This window comes from Entelurus aequoreus, linkage group LG13 (assembly GCF_033978785.1).
Source record: "Entelurus aequoreus isolate RoL-2023_Sb linkage group LG13, RoL_Eaeq_v1.1, whole genome shotgun sequence".
Classification (NCBI taxonomy): Eukaryota; Metazoa; Chordata; class Actinopteri; order Syngnathiformes; family Syngnathidae; genus Entelurus; species Entelurus aequoreus.
The window spans coordinates 8,178,970-8,189,760 of NC_084743.1; the positions used below are offsets into that span (position 1 = coordinate 8,178,970).

Consider the following 10,791-nt stretch of genomic DNA (forward strand, 5'->3'; position numbering starts at 1 on the left):
CCCTCACACACAGACATGTTACCTCACTAGGGTGGCAGGACAGATAATTGAATTGAAAGGAACATAGGACCCTCACACACAGACATGTTACCTCACTAGGGTGGCAGGACAGATAATTGAATTTAAAGGAACATAGGACCCTCACACACAGACATGTTACCTCACTAGGGTGGCAGGACAGATAATTGAATTGAAAGGAACATAGGACCCTCACACACAGACATGTTACCTCACTAGGGTGGCAGGACAGATAATTGAATTGAAAGGAACATAGGACCCTCACACACAGACATGTTACCTCACTAGGGTGGCAGGACAGATAATTGAATTGAAAGGAACATAGGACCCTCACACACAGACATGTTACCTCACTAGGGTGGCAGGACAGATAATTGAATTGAAAGGAACATAGGACCCTCACACACAGACATGTTACCTCACTAGGGTGGCAGGATAGATAATTGAATTGAAAGGAACATAGGACCCTCACACACAGACATGTTACCTCACTAGGGTGGCAGGACAGATAATTGAATTTAAAGGAACATAGGACCCTCACACACAGACATGTTACCTCACTAGGGTGGCAGGACAGATAATTGAATTTAAAGGAACATAGGACCCTCACACACAGACATGTTACCTCACTAGGGTGTCAGGACAGATAATTGAATTGAAAGGAACATAGGACCCTCACACACAGACATGTTACCTCACTAGGGTGGCAGGACAGATAATTGAATTGAAAGGAACATAGGACCCTCACACACAGACATGTTACCTCACTAGGGTGGCAGGACAGATAATTGAATTGAAAGGAACATAGGACCCTCACACACAGACATGTTACCTCACTAGGGTGGCAGGACAGATAATTGAATTGAAAGGAACATAGGACCCTCACACACAGACATGTTACCTCACTAGGGTGGCAGGACAGATAATTGAATTGAAAGGAATATAGGACCCTCACACACAGACATGTTACCTCACTAGGGTGGCAGGACAGATAATTGAATTGAAAGGAACATAGGACCCTCACACACAGACATGTTACCTCACTAGGGTGGCAGGACAGATAATTGAATTTAAAGGAACATAGGACCCTCACACACAGACATGTTACCTCACTAGGGTGGCAGGACAGATAATTGAATTTAAAGGAACATAGGACCCTCACACACAGACATGTTACCTCACTAGGGTGGCAGGACAGATAATTGAATTTAAAGGAACATAGGACCCTCACACACAGACATGTTACCTCACTAGGGTGGCAGGACAGATAATTGAATTGAAAGGAACATAGGACCCTCACACACAGACATGTTACCTCACTAGGGTGGCAGGACAGATAATTGAATTGAAAGGAACATAGGACCCTCACACACAGACATGTTACCTCACTAGGGTGGCAGGACAGATAATTGAATTGAAAGGAACATAGGACCCTCACACACAGACATGTTACCTCACTAGGGTGGCAGGACAGATAATTGAATTTAAAGGAACATAGGACCCTCACACACAGACATGTTACCTCACTAGGGTGGCAGGACAGATAATTGAATTTAAAGGAACATAGGACCCTCACACACAGACATGTTACCTCACTAGGGTGGCAGGACAGATAATTGAATTTAAAGGAACATAGGACCCTCACACACAGACATGTTACCTCACTAGGGTGGCAGGACCCTCCCCTCCAGATAGGAGTTAAGTCACCAGGGACACCTTAGGGGGTCTCTGTCTGCCAGCTGGAGCAAGCAGAGGGGAGTTTGGGCTTTCAGGGGGCTGATCAGGTGTGATGTGTTGAAGCTTGATGATAGCAGATCCCTCTGAGATGGTGAAGAATCTCACATGTTTGTTTACACTCAGCTCAGGGGAGGTTTATGGCAGGAAAGTCAACACCACAGTAGTTAGTTTATTTACTGCTATTTTCTAATATGAGATTCATCTTATGATGTCAGCATTCCTAATATCCTCCCAACAATTATCCATATCAACCCCTAATTATATTGATTATATGGGCTTTTGTACGTCCCACTTCTGGTGTGATTCATTTTTTGGACAAAATACATTTCCAGCAACATTTGGTCTTACACACTAGTAGTCTTTGGACTAACTTTTTATTTCATCTTTGGTCTTTATACCTTTTGGCCTTTGTTGGAACTGCAGGAACTGTCACAATATGTTTACTTGTTATTCAAGTTATGTGACTGGAGGTATATAACTCATTATATTTACTTATTATTATTCAAGTTATGTGATTGGAGGTATATAACTCATTATATTTACTTATTATTATTCAAGTTATGTGACTGGAGGTATATAACTCATTATATTTACTTATTATTATTCAAGTTATGTGACTGGAGGTATATAACTCATTATATTTACTTATTATTATTCAAGTTATGTGACTGGAGGTATATAACTCATTATATTTACTTTTTATTATTCAAGTTATGTGATTGGATGTATATAACTCATTATATTTACTTATTATTATTCAAGTTATGTGACTGGAGGTATATAACTCATTATATTTACTTATTATTATTTAAGTTATGTGATTGGATGTATATAACTCATTATATTTACTTATTATTATTGAATTTATGTGATTGGAGGTACCGTAATTTCCGGACTATAAGCCGCTACTTTTCCCCCTCGTTCTGGTCCCTGCGGCTTATACAAGGGTGCGGCTTATTTACGGCCTGTTCTTCTCCGACACCGACAAAGAGGATTTCGGTGGTTTTAGTACGCAGGAGGAAGACGATGACACAATGATTAAAGACTGACTTTTCAAATACCGGTAGGCTGGTTATTTTGATAACGTACAGGCGAGCACTTTGTATTACTTTGCACCGTTGTATTATTTGTACTCTGCACGAATGCTGTTCGCCATGTCAAAGATGTGAAAGTTTGATTGAATGATTGAAAGATTTATTGTTAATAAATGGGACGCTTTGCGTTCCCAAACAGTCATCTCTGTCCCGACAATCCCCTCCGTGGTAGCAGGAACCCCTATATACTACGCTAATTACACATCAAAACCCTGCGGCTTATAGTCGGGTGCGGCTTATATATGGAGCAATCTGTATTTTCCCCTAAATTTAGCTGGTGCGGCTTATAGTCAGGTGCGGCTTATAGTCCGGAAATTACGGTATATAAGTCAATAATTATATTTAGTTATAATTGTCATTAATATATATATATATATATACACTATGCTGTTAGTGTGTGTAAAAGTTGAAGTTGTTGAAATGATGTGAGCAATCAGCAATGTCTTTGTGTAAGTGTGTAAATGAACACAGTAACATGATGTCTGCTCTGGGACCTTCCTACTGGTCCTGCTCCACAGATCAGCTCCACAGCGTCCCCATCGGCCAGATGGGGAACTACCAGGACTTCCTGAAAGCTGCTCCTCAGCCCCTGAGGGATGCCGACCCCGAGCAGCCCAAACGCCTGCACACCTTCGGCAACCCCTTCAAGCTGGACAAGAAGGTGTGCTGGTCTCTGACTCACATTGAACCTCCTCCGAGAAGATTGTCACGCCTTTGCCTCCTCAGGGAATGATGATCGACGAGGCCGATGAGTTTGTCACCAGCCCAAAGGAGAACAAAGGCAAGAGGCCATCAGACAACATGACAGGAGGCGGGCCCAAGAGGAGACGCTGCATGTCACCTTTGCTGCGCCTGGGTCACGCCTACACGCCCCCTGTCAGTCCTCGGTCCACCTCAGGTCTGATGCACATGCTCCTGTCCTCATGGGACTGACACACACCACTCAACTGGCTTTTCTCTTCCAGATGTGGACATGAGCGATGAAGAAGCGGAACCCCATCCCATGGTCAACCACCTCCATCGGAACCACTGCAGCCCAGAAAGAAGCTCCGACTCCGACTCGGAACCTCAAGAGAACCACTCATCGGCAGACCAGCAGGACCTCCAGTATGGGGATGAGGAGGAGGAGAACGGTGAGCAGCAGCAGGAGGAGGAGGCGGAGGAGGTGGAGGAGGTGAAGGAGGAGGAGGAGGTGATTCTGGTGGATGGACTGGATCAGCCACCCCGGTACCTGTCACCTGCCGCCCTGAAGAAACACATCCACACTGAGACCACCAAGGTGAACAACGAGCTGAGGACACTCATCACCAGGGAGATCAGGAAGCCTGGCAGATGTAAGAAACCACAGTCTGGCCCACTAAACAGGCACCATGTTTGCTACCAGTTGCAGTCCTTTTCACCAAATAATAGCTCTATATATAGTTGTAAACTATTGATTTATTTGGTTAGTTTGTCTGACCAAATAATAGTTCTATATATAGTTGTAAACTATTGATTTATTTGGTTAGTTTGTCTGATTAAATAATAGTTCTATATATAGTTATAAACTATTGATTTATTTGGTTAGTTTGTCTGACTAAATAATAGTTCTATATATAGTTGTAAACTATTGATTTATTTGGTTAGTTTTTCTGACCAAATAATAGTTCTATATATAGTTATAAACTATTGATTTATTTGGTTAGTTTGTCTGACTAAATAATAGCTCTATATATAGTTATAAACTATTGATTTATTTGGTTAGTTTGTCTGACTAAATAATAGTTCTATATATAGTTGTAAACTATTGATTTATTTGGTTAGTTTGTCTGACCAAATAATAGTTCTATATATAGTTGTAAACTATTGATTTATTTGGTTAGTTTGTCTGACCAAATAATAGTTCTATATATAGTTGTAAACTATTGATTTATTTGGTTAGTTTGTCTGACCAAATAATAGTTCTATACATAGTTGTAAACTATTGATTTATTTGGTTAGTTTGTCTGACCAAATAATAGTTCTATATATAGTTGTAAACTATTGATTTATTTGGTTAGTTTGTCTGACCAAATAATAGTTCTATATATAGTTGTAAACTATTGATTTATTTGGTTAGTTTGTCTGACCAAATAAAGACAAATAGTATGTCTATATATAGTTGTAAACATTCTGCACTCATAAACTTACAACAAAACAAAGTATCATTTTAATAAACCTAATAAAAATACACCGAAGGAGCAAAAAAACAAACTCCTTAGCCTCATTTTGCCCAAATCTTCATGATCTGTGGAGTGCAAAAGCGTGAGCAAGTGCAGCAAACATAGCATCATCTCAGAGTTAGTAGCAGTCATGGTGCCCTGTAGTCACATGACTGCCCTTTGACCAATCATTGAGCAGATGGCCTGGAGACACCCCTCTGTGATAAACATGCTTCTTCTGCCCTCTAGTGGCTCCTCTGGGTACTACACCTCACATCTTTCTGCTTGCTCTCCAGACTACGACAAGATCTTCTACTTCCTGAAGCAGATTCAAGGCACTCTGGACACTCGCCTCATCTTCCTCCAAAACATCATCAAGGAGGCAGCCAGGTAGGACATTACTTTTCATTCACACTAAATAATCAGCACTATTTTGGCCGTACCACTCCTGCACAGTATTTACTTGTGTGTGACATCATGTGCGATACAAGCCGAGTGTTTACTTGTGTGTGATACAAGCAGTCCTGCAGAGTGTTTACTTGTTTGTGATATCATGTGCGATACAAGCAGTCTTGCAGCGTGTTTACTTGTGTGTGATATCATGTGCGATACAAGCAGAGTGTTTACTTGTGTGTGATATCATGTGTGATACAAGCAGAGTGTTTACTTGTACAAAGCTGACAGACAGTTAAGATCTAAATGTTCACCAATAAACACACAATTTTGTCAAAGTCATTTGCAAAAGCTAAACCTGCTGGGATATAGGCTACTAGGAGCTTGCAGCTACACAACAGCTAAGCACACAATAGCACACAAGCTAGACATAGGTAATAATCATTGAACAATAAGAGGTGACATTTGACAATATAAAAAAGTATGAAATAATTATAGTCACATATTACTTACACATACAAAGTCTCCAAGGCGTATCCAGTAACAAACGTGTCTGCATCATTCAACCTACTGGGTCATTATCTATACTATTGTGACCACTAAGTGTCACTTCATTTTGGTTTGAAAGTGTCCATGGCAGAAGCGTGTTAGAAAGGCTACATTATGGCAAAAAAGTTTGTGTATAAGTTGTACTAGAAAGTCAAGTAAAAGGTGCACACTGTTCAGTGCAAAATAAGAAGGATGATTTGATGTTTTTCACCTCAGATGCTGGCAGGTTGTCAAAATAAAGTAACACAACAATGAAATAGTTGAAATGATTTAGGATGACACAGTTGTTGTACTTCAAACTCAGAAATACATCAAAGACAAGTAAATATATAGAACATAACTAACAATGACTACTTTCACTTTCTACATGTCATATTTGGTAACTACATCCTCCATCTACACACCTTACCTTTTAATAACCTGCATCTTTGTTTGTAAAAACATATTTGATAACTACATCCTCCATCTACACACCTTACCTTTTAATAACCTGCATCTTTGTTTGTAAAAACATATTTGATAACTACATGCTCCATCTACACACCTTACCTTTTAATAACCTGCATCTTTGTTTGTAAAAACATATTTGATAACTACATCCTCCATCTACACACCTTACCTTTTAATAACCTGCATCTTTGTTTATAAAAACATATTTGATAACTTCATGCTCCATCTACACACCTTACCTTTTAATAACCTGCATCTTTGTTTGTAAAAACATATTTGATAACTACATGCTCCATCTACACACCTCACCTTTTAATAACCTGCATCTTTGTTTGTAAAAACATATTTGATAACTACATCCTCCATCTACACACCTTACCTTTTAATAACCTGCATCTTTGTTTGTAAAAACATATTTGATAACTACATCCTCCATCTACACACCTTACCTTTTAATAACCTGCATCTTTGTTTGTAAAAACATATTTGATAACTACATCCTCCATCTACACACCTTACCTTTTAATAACCTGCATCTTTGTTTATAAAAACATATTTGATAACTTCATGCTCCATCTACACACCTTACCTTTTAATAACCTGCATCTTTGTTTATAAAAACATATTTGATAACTTCATGCTCCATCTACACACCTTACCTTTTAATAACCTGCATCTTTGTTTGTAAAAACATATTTGATAACTACATGCTCCATCTACACACCTTACCTTTTAATAACCTGCATCTTTGTTTGTAAAAACATATTTGATAACTACATGCTCCATCTACACACCTTACCTTTTAATAACCTGCATCTTTGTTTGTAAAAACATATTTGATAACTACATCCTCCATCTACACACCTTACCTTTTAATAACCTGCATCTTTGTTTGTAAAAACATATTTGATAACTACATGCTCCATCTACACACCTTACCTTTTAATAACCTGCATCTTTGTTTGTAAAAACATATTTGATAACTACATCCTCCATCTACACACCTTACCTTTTAATAACCTGCATCTTTGTTTGTAAAAAGGTTCAAGAAGCGAGTTCTCATCGAGCAGCTGGAGAACTTCCTGGAGGAAATCCACAACCGATCCACTATGAACCACGTGGACGCACTTTGACCTCCTCCGGCTCCAAGTGGACTTGATGAGCTTCTTTTCATCCAACTAAGTGACAAGACCTAAGGATCACATGACCCTTCTTTTGCTTTGTCTCAAAGAGCGATTGGTGATCAATAACCACTAAGAAGTGACTGACCATCCAAGCACCGATCACTGTCAGGGTCAAGCAAAGATGGCCGCCGACAGGTGATTGTTTACCTGCCAGCTGATGTGAGTCAACCGTCCAGCAAGTACTTGGTCACCCAAACGGGACTAAAGAATCCTACAACTCATGTTGACCTGGCAACTGCTGACAGAAGCTAAAGATTGATTGATTGATTGATTGATTGATTGATTGATTGATTGATTGATTGACGAGCAAATAGTCCAGTCATTCTGAATGATTGACTAAACAATTGTCTTCTGACCTGTGATTCAGTGTCCACCACTAAGTGTCGCCACAGCAACCATTATTGACTGACTGATGATCTACTGCCGACCTGCCGGTGATCTACTGGTGATCTACTGCCAACCTAACGGTGATTGACTGGCGGCCTGCCAGTGATTGACTGGTGTCCTTCTGATTATTGACTGTTGACCTGCCAGTGACCTACTGGTGACTGACTGGTGACCTGTCAGTGATCTACTGGCAACCTGCCAGTGATTGACTGGTGACCTTCTGATGATTGACTGTTGACCTGCCAGTGACCTACTGGTGACTGACTGGTGACCTGCCAGTGATCTACTGGCAACCTGCCAGTGATTGACTGGTGTCCTTCTGATGATTGACTGTTGACCTGCCAGTGACCTACTGGTGACTGACTGGTGACCTGCCAGTGATTGACTGGTGACCTTCTGATGATTGACTGTTGACCTGCCAGTGACCAACTGGTGACTGACTGGTGACCTGCCAGTGATTGACTGGTGACCTGCCAGTGATCTACAGGCAATCTGCCAGTGATTGACTGGTGACCTGCCAGTGATCTACTGGCGATCTACTGCCAACCTGCCAGTGATCTACTGGTGGTTGACTGGTGACCTGCCAGTGATCTACTGGTGATTGACTGCTGATCTACTGCCGACCTGCCGGTGATTGACTGGTGATCTACAGGCTACATGTCGGTGATTGACTGGTGACCTACTGGTGATTGACTGGTGACCTACTGATGATCTACTGGCAACCTGCCAGTGACCTACTATTGATTGACTGGTGACCTACCAGTGATCTACCAGCCATTAACAGGTGATCTACCGGCGATTGACAGGTGATCTACCGGCGATTGACTGGTGACCTCCCACTGATCAACTAGCAGCCTACCGGTGACTGTCTGGTGATCTGCTGGTGTTTGACTAAAGACCTACAGGTTATTGTATGGTGATGTACCAGTGATCTATAGGTTATTGACGGGTGAATTACCAGTGATCTTCTGGTTATTGACTGGCGACCTACCAGTGATCTACAGGTTATTGACTGGTGACTTACCAATGATCTTCTGGTGACTTACTAGTGAACTTCTGGTGATTTACTAGTGACTTACCAGTGATTGACTGGTGATCTATCGGTGATTGACTGGTGACTTACCAGTGATCTTCTGCTAATTTACTTGTGATTTACCAGTGATCTACTGCTGAATGACCGGCGATTTACCAGTGATATTCTGTTGATTGACTGGTGATTTACCAGTGATCTTCTGCTGATTGATTGGTGACTTACAAGTGATCTTCTGGTGATTGACTGGTGACTTACCAGTGATCTGCTGATTGACTGGTGACTTACCAGTGATCTTCTGCTGATTGACTGGTGACTTACCAGTCACCTTTTGGTGATTGACTGGTGACTTATCAGTGACCTTTTGGTGATTGACTGGTGACTTACCTGTGATCTACTGGTGATTGACTGGTGACTTACCAGTGATTGACTGGCGATTTACCAGTGATCTATTGGTGATTGACTGGTGATCTACTAGTGTTTGGTGATTTACCAGAGATCTACTGGTGATTGACTGGTGACTTACCAGTGATCTACTAGTGTTTGACTGGTGATTTACCATTGATCTTCTGCTGATTGACTGGTGACTTACCAGTGATCTACTGGTGATTGACTGGTGATTTGCTTTTGATCTTCTGCTGATGGACTGGCGACTTACCAGTGATCTTTTGCTGATTGACTGGTGACTTACCAGTGATCTTCTGGTAATTGACTGGTTACTTACCAGTGATCTTCTGGTGATTGACTGGTGATCTGCTAGTGTTTGACTGGTGACCTAACAGTGATCTTCTGGTGATTGACTGGTAATCTGCTAGTGTTTGACTGGTGACCTACCAGTGATCTTCTGGTGATTGACTGGTGAACTGCTAGTGTTTGACTGGTGACCTACTGGTGATTGACTGGTGGTGTACCGATGACCGACTGCGTACCTACCAGTGAAAGAGTGGTGACTGACTAGTGATACATTGTGACCTGCTGGTTGTCTAGTGGTGACCTAATGGTGATCTACTGTTGATGAAGAGACTGAAAGAGTGAGTGAGTGATGGTCAGTCCAAGGGAGACAAAAAGGTGATCAACAGAGAAGCAACAGATTGACAAGCAATACAGGAGTGAATGACTACTAGTCGACCTTTAACTAGTTAACCAATCATTGCTGAGTCATGATCGAAAAGCAATGAAGGAGTGAATGACTAGTACTTGACCTTCGACTAGTTAACCAATCATTGCTGAGTCCTGGTTGACAAGCAATGAAGGAGTGAATGACTAGTAGTTGATATTTAGCTAGTTAATAGTCCTGCTGGTCATCAGGCGAGTGAAAGGTCACATGACATGAAAGCATCACTCAGAGGGACTGTGGTCTATGAAGCAATGTGATTGGTCAACAGGAAGTGACTCATACATGTGACAAGCTCCACCCCCTCCATTCAAGTCACTTACCCACAATGCACTTGTTATTTTTGTAATCACAAGTGGTTTTTGGATGTGGACCAAAAGATCTGCCATTGGTGAGCAGTATTTTGTAAAGTTAGTGTACATAACATATTTAAAGATGGTGGACAAACCTTTTGTAAGTATTTCCATCAATAAATCTATTTTCCACAGTCATGATGAATCAAGTCTTCACCTCGCACCAACTACACCTGGACAAAGGTACATTGTATTTCAATATATATATATATATATATATATATATATATATACGGCTCTGTGTATATAGACATGTGTGTGTGTATATATATAAGTATATGTGTATATATATACTGTATATA

General features: G+C 40.8%; 1 protein-coding gene across 3 annotated transcripts in view; it reads left to right on the top strand.

Annotated features, from left to right (window-relative positions):
• Positions 1 to 10,625, top strand: part of ints6 (integrator complex subunit 6) — a 35,311-nt gene extending 24,686 nt beyond the window's left edge. For all 3 annotated transcript variants that reach the window (XM_062067361.1, XM_062067362.1, XM_062067363.1), the window contains 5 exons: positions 3,368 to 3,510; positions 3,576 to 3,747; positions 3,815 to 4,183; positions 5,326 to 5,419; positions 7,464 to 10,625. In XM_062067361.1, the coding sequence (XP_061923345.1) occupies positions 3,368 to 3,510; positions 3,576 to 3,747; positions 3,815 to 4,183; positions 5,326 to 5,419; positions 7,464 to 7,554 (869 nt within the window). In that variant the 3' untranslated portion in view covers positions 7,555 to 10,625. The remainder of the gene's footprint in view (positions 1 to 3,367; positions 3,511 to 3,575; positions 3,748 to 3,814; positions 4,184 to 5,325; positions 5,420 to 7,463) is intronic.
• The last annotated feature ends 166 nt before the right edge of the window (positions 10,626 to 10,791 follow it).